This window comes from Juglans microcarpa x Juglans regia, chromosome 8D (assembly GCF_004785595.1).
Source record: "Juglans microcarpa x Juglans regia isolate MS1-56 chromosome 8D, Jm3101_v1.0, whole genome shotgun sequence".
In the NCBI taxonomy this organism is placed as follows: domain Eukaryota; kingdom Viridiplantae; phylum Streptophyta; class Magnoliopsida; order Fagales; family Juglandaceae; genus Juglans; species Juglans microcarpa x Juglans regia.
The window spans coordinates 11,996,650-12,017,292 of NC_054608.1; the positions used below are offsets into that span (position 1 = coordinate 11,996,650).

General features: G+C 34.1%; 2 protein-coding genes across 3 annotated transcripts; both read right to left on the reverse strand.

Annotated features, from left to right (window-relative positions):
- Window positions 1–1,925: 1,925 nt before the first annotated feature.
- Window positions 1,926–6,817, reverse strand: LOC121243261 (deSI-like protein At4g17486). 2 transcript variants are annotated; one of them, XM_041141363.1, is made up of 4 exons: window positions 6,491–6,817; window positions 4,227–4,539; window positions 2,889–3,176; window positions 1,926–2,403 (listed from the first exon to the last, which is right to left on the reverse strand). In XM_041141363.1, exons 2-4 carry the CDS (start codon window positions 4,474–4,476, stop codon window positions 2,159–2,161), a joined length of 783 nt encoding a protein of 260 aa, XP_040997297.1. In that variant the 5' UTR covers window positions 4,477–4,539; window positions 6,491–6,817; the 3' UTR covers window positions 1,926–2,158. The 2 variants fall into 2 exon arrangements, with proteins under 2 accessions (XP_040997297.1, XP_040997296.1); XM_041141362.1 differs by having other exon boundaries at window positions 4,227–4,523; window positions 6,491–6,816.
- Window positions 6,818–11,678: 4,861 nt separating this feature from the next.
- Window positions 11,679–16,602, reverse strand: LOC121243289 (J domain-containing protein required for chloroplast accumulation response 1). Its single transcript, XM_041141388.1, has 9 exons — window positions 15,827–16,602; window positions 14,742–15,559; window positions 14,272–14,627; window positions 14,027–14,135; window positions 13,488–13,555; window positions 13,124–13,189; window positions 12,958–13,035; window positions 12,636–12,812; window positions 11,679–11,929 (listed from the first exon to the last, which is right to left on the reverse strand). The coding sequence occupies exons 1-9, from the start codon at window positions 16,294–16,296 to the stop codon at window positions 11,891–11,893; spliced, it is 2,181 nt and encodes a 726-aa protein (XP_040997322.1). The 5' UTR covers window positions 16,297–16,602; the 3' UTR covers window positions 11,679–11,890.
- Between the last annotated feature and the right edge of the window lie 4,041 nt (window positions 16,603–20,643).

Below are 20,643 nucleotides of genomic sequence, written 5' to 3' on the forward strand. Positions count from 1 at the left end.
TAAATACTCTATTTGATTAAAATAAAGTAGCTTGTGAACAAGTTTGACCTCGCTCAAATATTAAATTAGCTTGTCATGAACTAAAAATATAGCTCATTGAAAAACGAAACTCAACTCATGTTTAAATAAAAATTAAACGAACAAGGCTTCACGACTCGTTACTCGCTCGAACTTGACTCATTTACGTCCCTATACGAAATCCAACTGAAAAATATTTTGAAGTTTTAATTTTCTTATCGTCTTAAAAAAATGTAGAAAATAAAAATAAAAATTCCACATTTATCTTTTCAAGTACTTTTTACAATTCAAAGAAACAGACAAGATGTGGATTTCAAGTATTTAATGTCATTGTTTACATTGTTCATAAGATAATATTTAATATTACAAAATTTACATGTTGTATCCATCTTTTCAAATGATTATGTGCTTGAAATAAAAATGTCAAGAACTACACCCATTTGTATACCCAAATTACGTGCAAAAGACTCGTCCCCTCAGACAAGCAAACCCAAAAGATAACACATTTGCTTGCTTTCTTTCGACGTCAATTACACAACAAAGAATCCGATTCCGACAGCAACAAAAGCACTTTTTATGGCCCGTCTATTCAAACCCATTGAACTTCTTTACAGAGAAATGATTGATGGAGAGGAAGAGCTCTCAGTTCCAACGAATCTTATGGACCGTGATAAACTGGCGTTGATTTCTTTCTTCGCTCCCGAGCATGTGTTACTAATAAACAACTTGATCTTAAATAATTTCTTTCCTTCAATTGGTAATGGGTTTTGACAGAAACCAACCAACCCTTTTGAATCAGGTGTTGCATGTTGATGGGCGGTGGAATTGCGCTGCCATTTACCACGTATCGGGTCTACCTAGCTACCTTATTATTTTGAAAAGAACCAAACTCAATTGTGTTTTCAATGACAAAACCTACTCAGGGATTGATTTGTATCTAATGGATGATATGTATCTAATGGATGATATGTTGAGAGATGGCTTGAATCCTGTTGAAAATGCCCCTCTACAGATTGTTCGCTCAAGCGGTGTCTCTGCTCAAGCGGTGTCTCTGTTGCTCGAGCAAAGCCTCGACCTGAGAGTTTGCTTATCAGTTGTTCGACAGTCAACTCATGCAAGTGTCAATTTGAGAGTTCGCACGTTTGTTGCTAGACATTCAGCTCGAGCCCCAACGCAAGTCCTAATGTTCGCTCGAGTACCGCTCGACACGCCGCTCGAGTGAATATCCGTGTTTAGGGCTTCTTGCATTGTGGACTATAAATACATGCTACTCTTAATGTATTATTAACTTTGAAGCAGCTGTATGATATGATATATATATATATATATAGAGAGAGAGAGAGAGAGAGAGAGAGAGAGAGAGAGTTCCTTGGGTGTATTTGGAGCTTTGGGGATGGGGATTTTATGATTGATCTCTTGTACTCCATTTTTGTTGATAGTAAATTCATTGAAACCGATTCCGCCAGTGGACGTAAGCTCACATTGAGCCGAACCACTTAAATCATGGTGTTCTTTGTGTGATTGTCGAATTTTCTTTTGTTTACTTTTGCTGTTATACTTCAAATTAGCCTTTGATAATCAGCTAATCCCAACATGATACAATCAGTTGGAGAAAAGTCTTATAGAGCAACCTTCAAGGCTAAGATTAATGCTTGAAATCTCTCTTTTTTTACCACTCATTTGTAAGAGGGAGGTGAGAGAAAAGAGACTTCATTGTTCCCACTTTCCAGTTAAAAGTAACAATTAGGGGAAAAAAAAAAAAAAGGGTGAAATATCACAGACGTCACATTTTATTACCAAGCTGAAAAACAAACTTAAAAGCAGTAAGAGATTAGTTGCATACCGAGAATCCATGTGAACTTTGAAAAGATCTGCCATAGACAACAGAAGTACCCAAAAAACCAAGATACTAAAGGAGGGCAATGCTTTGGCATATACGGTTTCTTCTTAGTGTTTTTGACAGCAGATCAATGTTTACAACGAGGAGAAGCATCACCTCACAACTGTACTAAATTCAAAAGAAAACTAAAGGGCAGCACACCTTTTAAGGGCTGGCAGAAAAAACGAATTTTCCCTTAACAAGCTAAGCCGTTCAATGTACTAAAAACATCCATTGATTGCATACTTTTCAAGCAATTTCTCACCTTTCTTTGAAGGAACCGTTGTGAGACCTTCTCAATTCCCATGGTGGTAAACATCCTTTCAAGGGTGATTGTAGAAACAATGAAGATGTTGACAATTGCTTTTGGCGCATGGAGATGGAAGATAGGCAGCTGAAGGCACCAGTTAGCCTCTTCTTCTCGCTATCATAGAGTTGGTAACTAGGGTCATGCCTCACAGCAGATATCTTGAGGGCTTCAGGGAGTACCCAATTGCATATTGAACCTACCATAAAGTAAGAAAAAAATGATTAAAAAATTACATATTCATCATGGCATATGACAAATTTTTGAGCCTCACCAACTAGAAGTAAATACCTTAGAAAAATAAAAGGCCCCTCGGAATCTAGAGTAGCAAGCAACAAGAAGCAAAAGTTGTCCAGCAAGAAGATGACAATTTTAATAGAGAAGTTACCATGTTGAAATTAATTATGATGTCTGCATCTTCAGGGTCAAAATAGCAAAATTTTTCATTATAACTTCTACTAAAAACATTTATACGGTCATTTATGAAAAAATCTACCACCTTTTGATTGGATAGGTAGCAGAACAAGTATGGATGAGAATGTAGAAAGCTTCAATTTCTGGGGGTACAGGGAAGTATTTTTTAATCCAAAATGTTTAAAATAATATTTTGCACAAAACTCAGTGCAAGTAGTGTGAAATCAATCACTAAAACAATGTGTCAGAATTGGAATAAAGAAAAAGTACCTATTTTTGCCAGTCGATTCACCCATTTTGGAATTGGTTTTCCTGTGAGCTTGTAACATACGTCCTTGCAGAAATGATTGCAGTTCTTGGCAATTAGGTGATAGGTATCGCCATTGTAGCTCGCTGAGTGGCGCTCCATGAACTTTCTCACCTGAATAGGATCCAAGCACGTGGTCCCAATGAATATTGACTTCCTGAACTTGAAGCCTGGGCACTGCCGGGGTTCAACCTCAAAAACCCCACTTGTAGGGTAGTCATGAGCTCCAAACGCATATTCTACATTGTGAACTGTAGAGTGCAGTTGGGGCTATCAGAAAATCATGGGCTTCATTTCATAACCAAACGGTAATAAAAAGAGGAGAGAGTAACTAAGTACAGCGTTCATATGCTACTTTCTTTAAAACTTACTACCTATGCCGCTGTTCGATGCACAAGAACTGCCCCTAGTAAATCTGGTGGATCCCTATCTCATTGCATTAAGTGAACAAAAGCTTATCTATCTTCCCTTGGTTTCTGGATAAGTTTGGATGGTGTAAGCAATAATGAACGGCAGTCGGGAAATGCCACATTATAAGAGTGAGAGAAACATCTCAAAATGCAAGTTCATTGTCCATCACAATACCTCAGTTTTTTTAATTATCATTTTCTCTAATCTTCCGAACTTTCATAATAGGATAGAAAGATCAGTGCTACCTGTTGTGTTTTGGGGAAAAGGTGATTGCCAGAATCCCCTCAGAACATCAACCTTAATAAGTGGAGATCAATTGTCAATAATCAATAAGAATCAAGAAAAAAAATGGAAGTATATTATTTCTAACCACTAGTTGCACCACATCTCCAGTTCTATCATAGTGATATCTTACTTTCCCCATTTTCTGAATTAAGAAGAAGAATGAGGGGAACCGCTTAAAATTGAAAGCAGGACTCCAATCCTGCCTCCCATCCCAGTTATGATTTTAGTTGTAATTTCAACTTTAACTAGACCACATGCATCCTTCAGTCAGCAAATTAGGTATCCACCCAGCATGTATTATGAATATCTTCAATTCCTAGTTTCTCAACAAGATTCATATTAAAAACATTTCTCTCATTTAGTTTCTATTTCGATAGCCATCTACCATCCTTCGTCCCTTCATTTTGCACTTATGGCAAAGAACTTGTAAGGTTTTAAGAGTCATAAAGTTGATCCTTGGGTTTCCATTTTGAATCGATAATCCTTCCGTCGTTAGTGACCTTAATGCTATGCCCCACCAATGCCAATAGAATTGCATCAGATGCAAAAACATAATCTTGGCAGTTCTAAAATAGATGCAAAAACATAAAAGTGCCTAAGCTTACCTTCCACACCAGAATGAAATATACCAAGGCCTGCCCAATAAACATAACCATTCATGGGTGTCAAGTCATAAACATTGAGATAGACTGGTGTATTGCCCGGACCATAGCTAGTTGACTTCACCTTGGGGAACATACGAAATTGGGTGGCAGATTTGCTTTTCACACGAGACACACAAAACCGAGTGGCTGATTTTCTTTTCAAACGAAGAGGCATAATGGATTTCCATCCTTTCTTTGATCCAAACTTCATGTTTCTTCAATAGTCAAAACAGAAATCAGTTGATGACTTTCTCCAACCTGTGCATATGGGTAACTATGCAAACATTAGCCCGTTTATTTTAAGATATATGATCAATAAAAAACAATACTAATGAAAACAACAAGAAAACAGAGAAAGACAACCCGAGAAGGTGTCATAAGAATGCAGTTATGCAATATAAGCTATGGCTGCCTCTTTTGCAGTTCAACAACTCTGATACAACTAAATCATGTTGTTTGTATTTTTCAAGATAATGTGACTAGTTCTTCAAAATTAAAACTTACTAATGTAGCTCAAGAAAATTACAGTTTCCTTGAAAGTGATCAAGTATTCATAACATGGAGGAAGGTTTTGGTTCAGAGCCAGCTTTATATGGTGTTTAGGAATTAATCTTATCTAATGCAGATATTTCTCTTGGTTATTTCCACGTATGTAGAAAATATTTTCTAAAAGATAACCAAGGAATAGAAAAAACATGGGGAACAACAACAGGCAAAAAAATCTAGCAAGTGCAGAAATCAAAAGCTAATACAAGAAGGTCGAATGCTAATTTTTTAATAGAAGGTCCCAGTCAGAGCAGATCGCTGTTTCATGCTAGATGACAAGTTATGCTCTCAGAAGAAGAACAAGGGGAAACCACAGATGGAATATCAGGGCGTAGACATGCAAATAGAAGAAATCCATCCACCAAAATATTAGGAGGCAGTGACAGAGGGAGTGATGGGTCTGATACAAAAAGAAACTTTATACCATGAAAACTTGGTCAGTATTATAAAACAAGTTGAACTGGAACTCTTGCTGAACATGGAAAGGAACTTTCAAGGATTTGGTTAAAGAAAAATTAAAAGCCAACTTTTTTCTAGTTTTCATCAACAATCACTTCATGGAACCGTTTGTTTGAAACAGCTTTCATCATTGTTTTACCTTGAAGTCAAGTACCCAACTAACAAATTGGAACAACAATATCAAGCATCAAGGCTCCCAGATTCTGATTCTTTCTGGACTGATCCTACAACTTCAGACATTCTTTTCAGCGTCACACTAATCGTTTGTTTAAACTCTCTCCTTGTCAAATTGACATTCACCGATAAGTGTATATACTGTCAATTTGTCAAATTTAGTTTCTTCTCTGTTGTATGTATTTTTTTGCTGGATGAAACCACTAAATGCTAGTAATGCATATTTTAGGAAATCAAAATTAAAGGACTGATATTCTGTAGAGTTGTAAACACGTTAGAAACTATATGCATCAAAGAAGTTGACTTTATTTATTTTATCTATCAAAGAACAAAACGAAGTTGACTTCACTCCTAGATAGTTAGTTATGGATCAGTTTCTTCAAGGACAATTGATAAAGGCAGAGAGGGGTAGAGGTTAAACCAAAAAATAAAATAAAATAAAAAGACCTCCACTTCTCCATATTCCATATGGTGAGGGCAAATGAAAATTTTAAACCACAAACATATAAACTCGTAATAAATTAAAACCTAATAATAGCGTGTAGTTCTAATGAAGTTCACCAATTTCTCGTTACCAAATGAGCTCTCAAATAACCAAATTCAACATAATTAAAAACAGAACAGAAAAAAAGAAGTATTTCGGATCTAGTTGAAACTGTAATGCACCAGAAGACAAAACACACAAATACAGAAAATGCCCTCCAGAGTAAGAGATCAGAACGGCAAGAATGATAGCCGTAGTTACTTACAGCTAAAAACAAGAAACAAAATTTTGTCCCATTACAGAGAAAACACAGGAAATGATGAGAAAAATTGGTACAGTGCATAATTACCACGTCCAATATCTTTCCTTCTAATTTTCTAAGCAGCCAAACTGCCCCAGAATATAATTACTGATAAACAGAGACAAATATAGAAGATAAACGATGGGTATGCAAGACCAACCCAGAAGACATAAACTTTGGGTGATTAAACAGACACCCCTCACAATTAAAGGGAAAAAAAAAAAAAAAAAAAGGAGAGAAGAAAATGGTAGAAGAACTCACAGATTCAGAGAGGACAGGCATTAGAACCCAACAAAACCATCTTCTTTACCATTGAAACAAGCACCACGGTTCAAACCAGCAGTAAGTATGATCTACAAAAGGCCACGAGTCATGATATTCCTAAAACAAAAACACTCATTCCCCAATCCCGACGCAACAAAAAACAAATGAAGTAAATGAAAATATAAAAAAGCCCAAATTCGGAAGTCAATGCGGACTCTCTCCCTCTCTCGAAGTCGAGGCTCTTGCTTTTTTTTTTTTTTTCAATATATTGCACTGCCACAGTCACAGACTATGGGGATAATTGCTGAGCTTACTTTAGTTTAGTTGCAGTCTTCCAGATATAAGAATGGTGTCGTAGTATTATTATCGTGTATGGATGATCACATCGTTTTTCCGTGAGCTCTATCTCACCCATTTCTAGGAAGGTTAATGGACTTGAGGCCAGCTGTAGCATACATCAATATTAGGGCCCACACTAATCCTCTCTCCATGCTGTATGGAAATTTACAACTAATCTAGGCGCCTATTTTTTACAAAATTGAATAAATACGAATAATAAATTTATATATAGTTTCAAGTTCTTCAAGTCTTGCGCATTGTCTAAAATAAATAGAATCTATTATTAAAAATATAACTTTTTCATATAGGTCTTAAATTTATCTATTTTTTTAAAAAGATTCTCAAGACTTGCACACTTTAGAAATACAAATATCATTTCTCAAATTTGAAATTCATATGAAAGAATTTAATTTTTAATAGTGAGTTTTATTTTTTTATGTTTTAAAATGAGCGTGCATAACTTATACATTTTAAAACTACATCTAAAACTGTTCATTTGGATTTCGGCTCGAAAACATGGGTTTACCCAAATCAGAACTCGGGTTTCAAAATCGGGCCAGAACTTAGATCGGGTTAACCCGAGTCAAGCCCAGGCTAAAACCCAGATTGAAACCGATTTTTAAAAATCCAAAACTCGGGTTCCAAGTTACACCCGGTTTTTTTTTTAATTTTATTTTAAAATCAAAACCTACATGAATATTTTTTCATAAAAAGTTTCTTTCAAACCTCAGTCATAAGTTGTCTCGAGCAATTGAAAATACTTGAGATTGATGATAGTAGGGTGAAGGAAATTGTTGCAATTGAAGGAGGAGTAGGAGAAGCAGTAACAAGCTGCTTGGTGTTCTCTCAAGTAACTAATTTTGCATTTTAACAAAATACAAAGGAGTGTATGTTTCAAAATGGTCGATGTTAAAAGAGAGTGAATTGAAGGATGTGAGAAAGTTGTAAACCGAGAAAAAAAAAAAAAAGAAGAAGATTGGGTGTACCCAGGTTTTTTTATATGGGTACCGGCCGGAACTCGGATAAGACCAGGCCGGGAAAAAACCCAACCCGGATGAACAGACCTAACTATATCTAATATTATTCTTTTTAATAATTTTTTTACTATAATGTAATAGATATATCAATATTTATTATCTCAATCCTTGAGTGTTTTATTTAGAGAATTATGAGAGCCAGTTTTTTGTACATACATCCACATTAGTCATAGACGGGTGCAATGTAGGGGTGGCAATTCATGTGTTCGTATCGTGTCTAATAATGAATATTATACTATATAAGTTAATTCGAACCCAACCCATTAAACTAAATGTGTCAAATTCTAATATGACCCATTTAGATAATGAATCGCGTCGTGTTACTTATTTTGATTCGTTTAATAATTAATTTAAAATAGGTAAATACGACACAACTTATTTAAACACATTTCATGTGAATGGATTGAGCTAACATGCATAACACATTTGACTCAATTAATATAATTTCACATAAAAGTTAAAATCTATAATTCTTAGTAGCCACAATATCTTTAAAAAAAATGACAATGTACTAACAAAAAACTATCAATATTTGCTAAATCTTAATATATAATAAAATGAATATTACAAACCCTACGATAACAAATATGAGCATAGGTCTAGAATTACAATTTCAATAATCAAAACATAAGCATACTGAGAAATACTAATATTACAATTAAACAATAATAAAATTATAATTTTATAATAAAATTATAATTTTGAAATAAAATTTAAATTGGTCAAAATGGATTGATTTTGGATTAAGCGAGTTGACCTGTTTATAAATCATGTCTTAATGGGTTAACCCGTTTTGATTAGAACCCGTTAACATCAAACACAAATTCGGTAATTTCGTATCGTGTTTATGTTTGGTTCACGGGTTGTGTCATAAATTGCCACCCCTAATGCAATGCCATAGAATAACTAAATTTATTAAATAAGTTATAGAATTAAATAAATAATAAACTTAGGTTAGTACCAGTCTTTACTCGGTTATAAAAACCTTATTATTCAATTATTCAGACTGTAACTGAATATCTAAATTTGTCAAACAACAATTCTAAAGATGAGAGCTACAAAACACAAAACGATTTTGTTTCTAAGATCAAAATGATGTCATTTCATTTGTAAGTTGAGCTATTTATAAAATGTCAAAACTACGTCGTCGCATAATATAATCATACCGGCATCTAGATAGGGGTGGGTGCATAATTCGGGTACTATTCCAATGAACCATATTTTCAGAGTTCTAAATTTGACCAGAAGAATAAGATCCGGATGCACAACCCTAAAAAAGAGCATATAAAGTATAAAGCACCTTATAATTCAAAAGTGAACTATATTGTCCCTTTTTTCATATCTTTCTTGGTTATGAATAATATGTGAATTAAAATCTCCAATTGTTTCTTTCTTGGTAATGAACCATATGAAGTTATTTTACTTAGCACAATACTATTGCATGGTATTAAATTCAAACATTGATTAGTTGTGTGCAATATTATAGAAGAATTAATCTTCTTATCTGTTACCATTTATTACTCTAAATTTCACACTATAAAAAAAAAAATTTGTCAAATATGAAATGTGGGATGAATGCTGACTTATGTATAGCAAAGCTGATTGTAGAAGTGGAAGTAGGAAAAGGATTGGCAGCTCATCCTTGTAGAGATGAGATATTGTACATCTGCCTTTTTCCATTGCTATAAAAGAACAACGTCATCTTGTGGTCAGGAGGCTTTTAAATTCCCTCCAATTCCAGCTCTGCATTAATACCAGTCAAACGACATAACAAAAGATTGAACAGAAAAAAAATTAAAAACGACAGAGAGGAAAGCTCAGTTTGGTATTCAGAAGAAGACAACAATTGCTGTATTACACTTGTTGTGGATTATATGTCCCACGTGCATTTTCTGCAGCTGTGCTGTCCTTATCTCTCAGTCTTTTTTTTTTTTTTTTTCTTCCAAAAAGTTTATCGCAATAAAATATGATATATTAAATTATAATTTTTTTAATATAAATTAGATTTAATAAAAATATCAATTTCTTTTTTTCACTTGAATTTCAAATTTCACGTCATTTATTTTTTATATTTAAAACAGAATTTTAAAAAGTGTTTGTACGCGGATCGATCTAACTAATGTTTAGCTTTTGTCGAAAAAGTATTTATGCTTTACAACGTGTGTATATAGATATTCATTAAATTAATACGTTTTTTTTAAAAAAAAATTATTCATCATTTTTATATATTACACACCACATTTATTATTATTATTATTATTATTATTATTATTATTATTATTTTCTCTTATCAAATGTGTAATATATGGATGATAGATAGAATAAATAAATTCAATTAGTTTAAAAAGAATAAAAAAAAGAAATTAAAAAAATAAAAATAAATATGGTGTGTGAGAATGATGAATAGCAAAACTTTTTTTTAAAGCTAGAAAAAGAGGTCGTGCGTGAGATTCATGCGCTGCCACATCGAGGAGTTCTTGCTGCTGCTGCCACACACGGCATTTTCAGGGCTAGTGATCTCGGATTCCTCAGACCTGACCATCCTCTACTCTCCTAGTGTGTTGCATGGGCGATCATCCATCAGCGATTCGGTTCATCTCCAATTTGCTATCTTCTTATATTCTTATTTTTCTTAACCAATGATCGTGGGAAATAGGTAGTGAAAGTCTCCAGCAACCAGTTCAGACTAGCGAAATGCAGCACACATCACTTTAATGTGACTTCTAGTTGTAGTATACAATATGTTTTTAGTACATATCAAAACCGTTTTAAGCGGCTTTCTTTTGTGAGAAATGGGTTGAGATAAAGTCATTAATCCCAAATCTCTATTCTTTTACTTATGTTTTGTGTTCTATTTGCTGGTTTAAAATGAATGTTGAGACCTCTAGTTTTGTTGGCTATTATATTTTGTAAATGTTAAATATATCTATAATATGTCTGTTAAAAAAAAAGAAAAAAAAAAGAAAAAGAAAGGTCTCATGCAAACTTCAAACTTGTGATGATTATGCCTCTGTTTTGGGTCTTTTTAACACAAGCAGCCAAAGTGGCATCATAAGCATTCAAGAGAGACAAGAAAACCGTACTTTCACTTTATTAGGTGACATTCAAAATCAAATCGGATAAAAGGTAGAAAGATCATTTTCAAGATCAGAAGAAATATGAAAAAGTTTCAGTCAATTATTAATCTAGCCCCAAAGCTAAAAAGAGAGACTAGTTTTGGTTGGTGGTTGTATCAAACAGATCTAGAAATGGATTGCTTGAAAGAGTGGCAAAGAACGTTGCATTATTGTGGTGCATCAGCATTCTATTGGAGGGACAACAGCAACAAGTCTAGTATTGCGGTCAAAAGAGGTAGGAAGATATATAAAGGAAGTAATTAATATACAAATTTCGTTCAAATTTTTTATAAAAAAATAGATTTCATTAATGAAAAATAGGTTATTTTTACACTTTTTTAATATAAAATCTATTTTTTGACAAAATATTGTACGATGGTTGTCTATTTAAAACTTATATAAATTATTTATAATATAAAAGATGGCATATAAGACTTCACTAATGATACACATATTATTTTTTTTAGAATTTTTTATACGATATTATTTTAAAATAAAGATATTTTTGTATAAATAATATTATTTTTATAATTTATTTTATCAAAATATATCTCATTTAAAATATAGTCGTGTAAAGAGTTGTATATATAAAATTTTCAACGAGACTAATGAGCCTATCTATGCATGTTCAAGAAATTAAAAGCATCTTAACATTATTGTAAATGGTAAATTCAAATGCAAATTCTCCAAGAATAAGAAAATCAATTTTTTGGTATACCAACATGATATTTCAAATGCCTCATGGAATAAATTTACATTAGCTATATATGCACAACCCAAAATGGAATTTATTTTACAGTTGAAGATTTATTCATGTGTACATGCATTTTGTTTCTGAGCACCTCGTCTGTGTCCTCTTGGATAGTGGACTGACTGACTGGATGTATTGACAAAGAGGATTGAAGTCACAATGAGCCAAGCGAGTTGAAATGAGTCCATGCCTCCTGAATGAAAACAACAAGATACGCTTTGTAAATAAATGAAGTTTGAATTGTGTAAATGGCTAACAACACAACACAACTTATGTTCCTAGTAACCAACTTTCAGTGGGCTGCAACTAAATATCAATCTAAGCTGATCAGACCACATCTAAATAGAGTAAAGAAAGAACATTGAACATGCCAGCAGATCTATGTCGACGACACGAAATTGTATGATCAGTTGATCATACATGATAATGATGCAATTGGAGGGTGTGTCTGAACTTCTTGGTTGCTATTCTATTTATCTTGAGCTTGATATGTGATTTTGCATTGTTTTGGATCACAAGAATGGACATGAAAGTGAGAACTTTATTAATTATGATATAATATATATAGCTCGTTAGCTACTCTCTATTGTATAAGGTGAATATATAAAGTTCAGTGGTATATTACATATATGGTGTTACAGTTCTTGGAGCACTTCAAGAAATTAGAACAAAGCAAAATCAGATGGTCAACTAGAGTGAAGACATGAAGGAATGAAAATTCCCACAGACAATGATCAAAAGGAAAGATTATCAAAACCTGAATGAGGTCTAGACACTTTTGAGTCATTTTGAGGATTTCAGTGACTAGGATAGGCAGTTATCTAGCACCCTCCTTGGAAGGAAAAACATATAAAATAATTATGTCTGGGACCAAATTCTACTACAAACCTGAACATTACCTGCAAAATCTCAAAAACTTTTTCTGCAATGTATTTTTGATGCGAAGCAGCACCCTTCTGCTGCAACTTATCTGGATGTAGGCAGAGTAGAGCTTTTTGATACGCTCTTTTCACTGAAGTCCCTTCAATGATATCAACAAGAGGTACAGTCTTCCACCCACTTTCTGGCCAAAGAACCTGCACAATAGGAGCTTTCTTTCAGTACTTCAAGTAGCAGGAGGTAGAAAGGAAAAGCTTTCTTTCTTCACTTAGAAGGGGGTTAAAATGAGAAAGCAAGAAGTGGGGTGGAGAGTGCAAGGATGCGAGCACCATCCATACTCACATATTGTAAAGTTGATAGCAATGAGCGAATATTTCCTGTCTTTCCATTACACCACTGTCGTATTTTTGCATCAATAGCCTACATTATGTGAAATAGCACAATTATTGCCTCCCAATAAATTTAAAAAGCAACATTAAGGTTGAGCCTATGCTTGTGTTCTCATTACTTGGATTTCTTTGTCTTCATCGCCACTTTGTAGCAGTTCATTCTCGCCTTGGGGTACCTCCTTTATCTGTCAAGAAACCCAAGCGAACAAACTCCTCAGAAGATGTCATAAACAATATATGTAGTGCAAATAGAAGTAGTATCCTATGCTCTTACTCTGTTTACTGAGATTTTTATGGTTCAACATTACTATTTTAGTTTCTAAATTTTATAAGATGCACATGGGGACACAATTACATGGGAATTCACATAATTTTATTCAAACAACTTTGCATCGAATCGCTATGTAAACCAAATTAGACAATATAATGTATAGAAAATGAGAAACCAACAAGTTTTAATCTTCGAATGGAAAAATTACATACAAGGAAGTTCCCTTCAGAGGACTCATCTGTATCTTCAACTATAGCCTTCGAGCCATTAAGAGTTGATGCTGACAAAAATACATGGATGTGTTATATGTATCTTCTGAATTTTCACAACGCACTCAGTTCCGGATAAATAAACATAAATTGAATACAATAAATTGGAAGTTTCATTTTTTTTTTTTTTTTGAGTTTATACAAATTGGAGAACGCAGCAAATGAACTTCATGTTGCACATTGCACTGCTACTTCTTCTCACATGTTTACCACAGGGGGAATCATGTATGGTGGAAGTTGAATAAGGAGTACTGAAAGGAGTTGGGTCAATATATAGCACCAATTATTCCATATTTTGGCCTTAAATTGATGGTAGATGACATTGCAATTTATATATGCAACTATGACATTTCCAAATCATCACCTTCTGATGAAACATGGGATATCCTATCATAACTCGTACGTTTTCGACTTGGACCTGTTTCCAAGCCTTAAGCTAATAAGTCTCACTACTACTTTGATAAAAGAATATGGAAACTAACCAGTACTCGATGAGTAATCCTTTTGTCCTGACAAAGTATCACTAAGTATATAGTTGGAAGTCTTGATGGCAGAATGTTCTTTCTCTGACTGTTTCAGGTATTCATCTGCCTGACAAGATGATAAGAAATATTAAAATTTTCAGATTCACTTAAAGATTTTCAGGCATAAAATAGTTTTTTAAATTCGAAAGAGATGAAATTTGAAGTTTTTAATATCGTGTTGAGTGAACTCAAATTAAATTTACCGTGGCAAAAGTCTCTGGGACTCTTATGATTACACTGGCCCTGGGAGTTTTCTCTTCTACTCCAGTTGTGCTAATGTTAAATTCGTCCACTACAATGTAATTGTCTTTCTTCCACAATTTAGGGCTATTGTCTTTGGGTTTTTGAGAAGCTCCTTGGTTGAAAATTTTAACGAATTCTTTGACCCTTCCCTTAGCTCTGTTCCTCCCAAGCTTATCAGCTTCTACATCATTCTGGGTTGTTTCTTTTCCATCTTGTTTCTTTGCATTTTCACTTACATCAACAACAGAAAATGGGGTTTTTGTGCTTTCAACTGTGCTTTCCTTTCCTTCACCCTTTTCACTGATTCCATCTTTGTCTGCAATAGAAGAAAATGAGCGCAGCGTTTAGATATAAATTGAATAATAAATCTTTCTCTTCCCATTAGAGACAATATATTTGTACCAATGCACTTGATCTGGAACCAACTTACCTTGTTCATGATCCTCTTCAGACAACAGAGAACGTAAGGGTTTCCCTGCAGGCTTGTGAACTTTTTTTGTAAGCACAGTATTTTCTTTCTCGGCATTATCATGCAAATCTATCGTTGGGAGAGATTGAGGTTTTACTTCTCTTATAACATCGTGAGAGATGGTATTACCAGGAACTTCCTCAACAATCTTTTGAACGCCGCTCAGGCTTTCTGATTCAGGTGTGTGAAGAATTGCTTCTTCAACATTTTGGCATGGTTTTACTCTATCTTGAGTGCTTGCATCGGGAACGGAGTAATTTTCTAGTTTGTTGCATTCCATCCTAAGCGAGTTTTCAGGTGTTTCCCTCGCCCTTCTTCTACTTCCCAACCATCCATTCGAGCTTGAGCACCTCTCAATCTTTGCAGATTCTTTTAATTTTGACCTACTCCCTCCTTTAAAAGGCATCGCCAATGGCACTCCTTGGTGAGCCCATTTATAAATTGAGAAGTGAAATTGGCTACCGTCTTTTGGGACCTCCGATTCCGTTTCAATATTGCCTTCCGTGTCTCTTTTATTAGATTTAATCAAGTCCGGCAACCTCTCTCTGCTACGAGAGATCTCCTGAGACAAAGGGCTTTGTTGATAAGACGATTGAACATCATTTCCCAACTCCTCTTGGCTTTGGATTGCTTGGCTTGACAATCGAGAAAGATTCGAAGTTGAAGAATAAGAAAAGCCAATGCTACTGCTGGATGGACCATTCTTGTATTTAGATGGACTATGATGGGTGGAACCAAATACTAGCAAATCCGTCCCTCTGGTCAATTTGGCAGGTAGGCTAGGATATGAAACATAGTTCAAGTAAGACACCGGAAAACAAGCACACACCGGAAAACATGGAGATATAAACCTTATTTGAAACAGTAAAAGGAATGAAACCCAATACAGCGTATAATAGTTTTGATTCAATATCATGAATTCTCAAAACAATTATGCATGTGAACTTGGTGAAAGTAGATAGATTGATGCTTTTTGCTATATTTTTTTATTTTTTTTCCTCGGGTTTTCTAAATAACTGAAAGGATCGTCAGAATAAACTCAAAACCTTAATTGTGGAGCGATTGATGAACCGATCCCAAAGGGGTCAGCTTTGGGTGGCAGGAGTCGGGCAGGGCTTAGAATTCGCGAACCTGGAGATGAAGAAAAAGGGTCCTTATTCAGATTCCTCGGAGTAGAATTCGAAGATTCATCGCCTCGAAAAATGTCATCGAAGAAATCATTGCTCAGGTCCCGCCTTCGATTCGCATTTTCCCCCCCAAACACTGCCAACTCACCTATACGACATGGAAGTGCTCCTTCATCATCGCTCTTACGTCCATAGAAACCCGTGGCTTCGTTGAAACTGGGCCGCTTCTCTTGCATCGACAACCGCCTCGGTGGCCCGCCGAAGACATCGTGGAAATCAAAATCGGAGTCTCCGCTAGGTGTCTTGGGTGAAGAGCTGGAGTTCGTGAAAGATCCTCGACGACTGGTATACCCTAATAGAACACTTTCTCTATACGAAAATCTATCCATTTTTCTTCAATCAAAATCAACCGGCCCAGCGTTTCTCAGAAACACAAGTATTAACTCTAAGATAATTCAAACAAATACTTGGCGGGAACTTCTCTGTGCAGATGTGTTGGCCGTGAACTACGAGAGGGTATGCATTCTTGAATGTGCTGCATAAAGATTCGAGGTATTGAGCCTCGAGTTTCCAAGGCTTGTTTTCTCAGGAAAGTGACACGGAGGAAAATATTGCAGAAGACGACGGAGGAGCGGGGGTTAGTGGAATTTGAAGCCACACAAAGTGTTAGAGAAGGTCTATCTGTGGGTGCTTGTGGATAAGAAAGAAACTTCCAAACGACAAAAGCCGTTATTACTTACAGAAATACAGCTTCTTTGTCCTAGAAGCTGTACATCAAAGGGCTAGTTTGGGTCGCGGAGAATATTTTATTATTAATTATTTAATACTATTCACAGAATATTCGAAATAACTTCACTATCAAAATGCAACTTAAAACATTGCCAATGGCCAAATCTAAAATTTAGCTAGAATTTTAATTTTTAGTTATAGTATTAATTTTTGATTAAATAAATTTACATTAGACTAGTTATCTTAAAGTTAAAATAATAATATAATATATTTTTTATTTTTTTATTTTTTATTTTTATAAATACAATTCATATATTTCCTAGATCTTCATGCTTTGTAAAAATAATGTGTCTACTCTATCAATATTTGCAATCAATAGAAATAATATGCATGCCATGCATGTTTTACCATTCAAAGAGAGAGAGAAGTGATGAAATAATAAAATATTACTTTTCATTGTGAATAGTAACTAGCCATGTTTTGAGAGAACTTAAGATTTACTATATCTTAAGTCTTAAACTTTGGACCATTGGCTAGTCTAATGTGGAAGTTTTTCTCACATCTAGCTAAAGTTTAAACTTGTATTGATATTTGATTAGTCCATTGCCAATGCTTTAAATTATCTGTCATTCTTATATTCATCAGTTATATTACACGTTTGTTACGTGGATCTTTAATTTTTATTTATTTCCTCATGTGGTGTACGATTTCTTAGTAGATTTTTTTTGTAAGAATAATGCTAGATACATTTAAGTGTCGTTTAGATTCGAAGATGAGTTGAGATGAGTTGAGATGGGTTGTGAATAGTAGTGAAATTTGTGAGTTAAAGTTGATGAATAGTAGTAAAAAATAGTGAGATGAATTGACATGACTTCTCAATACAAACCACCCCTTAGTGTACAATTCATATCCATTTCATTTTTTTTAAAAAAATAAGATTCATTATTAAAATTTTCTTTTTATGTAAATCTTAAATTTACCTTTTTTTTTAATGATGGTGCTCTAAACTTATACACTTTAAAACTATAAATATCATTTTTTAATAATTAATATATTACAATATATCAAACATGTCATGTCAGCAAGTATGATTGGAGCTATGACATGTTGAAGTGAAGATTATCATAGTACGCATAGAAGCATTATCTAAGTTTTACATGATTTATTTTTTTATTTTACAAGTTTTTAATTTAAGTCTTCTGATTTCTCAGTTTTACTATTTTATATTATTGATTTTATTTCCCCCTCAGGATTTCCTTAACTGATCTAATTAAAATGATGAGGTGACACTCCATGGAATTCGCCTTCTACGCGAATTTTAGACACATACATACACAGAAAGAATGTGATAAGAGAGTGTCCGGGGCATTTGTTTTTTTTTTTTTTAATTGACACATGAAAATATGTAAAACATATCACACCAACAAATATAATTATAATGATAAAAGTTTTATATATTGGATTATATTTTTTTTTAATTAAGCATATAAGTGGTATTTAATCATTTGGATGCACAGAGTAGCTGAGTGCACTTTACTTTTAGGCTGCTTTGAACATAACTGAACCCATTGGTTGGGCCCACAACTGACAAACTCACTTTCATCTAAACCCATGAATTGTGAATAGTGCTGGCAACTTAAACCAAAAGGAATTGTATAGGTTCTTTGCACCAGAATTGACAACTGAAATTGGTTAGACCCCACAAGTGAGCGCAGTTCAAGTTTACACGTGTTGGCTAGGCCCCACAACTCAAACCCACAACTGACATTTGTTCCTTGCGCCAGAATGAAGTGCAAGCTTGCAGAAACTTTTTTTTTTTTTTTTCTTTTGCAAGTTTGGCGCACTCAAAGAGAGATAATAATGCTAGGTAAACAGTAGAGATTCAGGATGGGATCTAATTATTTTACAATTTTTTTATAAATATATCTGAGTCCATCTTAATATCTAAATACATATAAACTTATCTTAAGTAGACTCTACAAAATTTATTCAATCATCTCAACTTATTATTTTTAATAAAAAAATTCAACTCAGTTTAACATTTAAAAGCAACCAACACGTTTTTAACTTTATCATTTTGATTTTTGAGTTCCACAAATTTAAGTTATCAATTTTATTCCTCCACCAAAATTTCTTTAACTTATCTAATGGAAATGTTGAGGTCACACTCTATGTGATTTGCCATCTAGCGAATATCGGGTCCATTTCATTCTTTTATATATAAATACATATGAGGTGTAGACAAAGAAGAGATAAAGTTGAAAGAGGTAGCCAAGGTCCTTTGGACTAGATGCATAAGAGTCTACAAATAGAAAAACCAGATTCGAACCCCCACCATGTATAAAAAACAATCAAGTATTTTATATGTTTTATTTATTATTTATTTTATAAATGAACATCCGAACACTATATCAATACCTAAGCCATCAACGTGAGCCATTTAATGGCATTGTTGTACTTGTACACACACAAGGAGGAAAAAAACAGATTCTCATGAAAAAAAAAATCAATTATCGGTACAACTTAGGTCCTGTTTTGATATAGAAATGGTTTCATCTCATCTCATTATTACAGTTTTTCTAAATTTTCACACAAAATATAATAAACAATTCAACTTTTTTAAATCTTAAAATAATAATAATATTAAAAAATAATATTCTAACAATATTTTATTCAACTTTTAAATTTTATCTAAATCCATTTTATGTAATTTCATTATCGAAACCGGGCCTTAATATCTTTAGAATTTAAAATCCAAGGAGAAATCATGCATGATTATGAATGGTACATAATACAGCTGGAGTTGGACTCTTGAATAAGATTTCTTGGAATACAGGATACAAAGCAGTGGCTATCAACGAGCATTCAATTGAGAAAAGAATATCAGTAGTTGTTATAAAGAATTCAAATACAAAATTTACACGGAAATCTACACGGAAATCTGAAGGGAACATTTCAAAGGGTACTTCCTAGTGCTCTTGGGATGTGAAATCAAGCTGATCTTTCTGTATCCAGACAATACACCAAAAAGTGGGCTGCTGTAGCTATCCGGTTGTAAGGATAGAATTATCCTGCAACACGATTTTGACCATTCGAGAATCATCTAGGAAACCTTTTTGTGCATCTTGCTTGCTGTTAGCATAGAATTGTACAACTATTTTCATTCTCGGAAGTTTGTTTGGGTGGTAGTTCACTTGAACAATAATGTTTTGGATCTTTCTGTCTTAAAAAAAAAAGACCTTACTTTCTTATTAACATATAGGAGTTTGTAGACCAGATTCCTGGGAGAAGATTTGTAGACCAAAAGAAAATGGCGGATTGGGACTTTGAAAGCTGTATAATAGCAACAGGGCGTTAATTGCAAAACTAGGGTAGATGGTACATACAGACTGAGGATGTGAGAAATTATGGGTGAAGATTATGAAATCAAAGTATCTAAAAGATGACAAGCTCATCCATGCCAAACCAAAGAAAAATCAGTCTTGGACTTGGAAGAGTATGTTGCAGACCCTTAATTTGATTAAAAGAGGAGCTTTGCTATATGGTGAGAAATGGAAGGAGCATTGAGGTATGGAAAGATCCATGGCTTCCAAGTCTCCCTGGTTTTGAACTAGCACCAAAGGATGGTGGAGAGAATATCCTGACCGGTTAGCCCCACATGGGCTTGGGCCTTTGGTTAAAGCCTGAAGCTTGCCCCATTACCGAAAAGCCCAATCAATATCGAGAGGGCCCATCTCACTGCCAATACTGACTGGTTAACCACCCAGCAACAGTAGAAGATAAGAACGGTTATCATTTGAATTTACTATGGAATGAACCTTTATATCCAGATTTAAATTTGAATAATGGATAACCATTATCGCCAAAAGAACGAGAACGGTTCAAAAGCTTTATATAAGAGAAGAACCCAGGTACGTAAAATCTATCTAATTCTTTAGTATTAAAGAGTTACTTATCAATTACTAACTTAGGCATCAGAGGTGTTCCCTCGAACCCCCAAGCCGTTT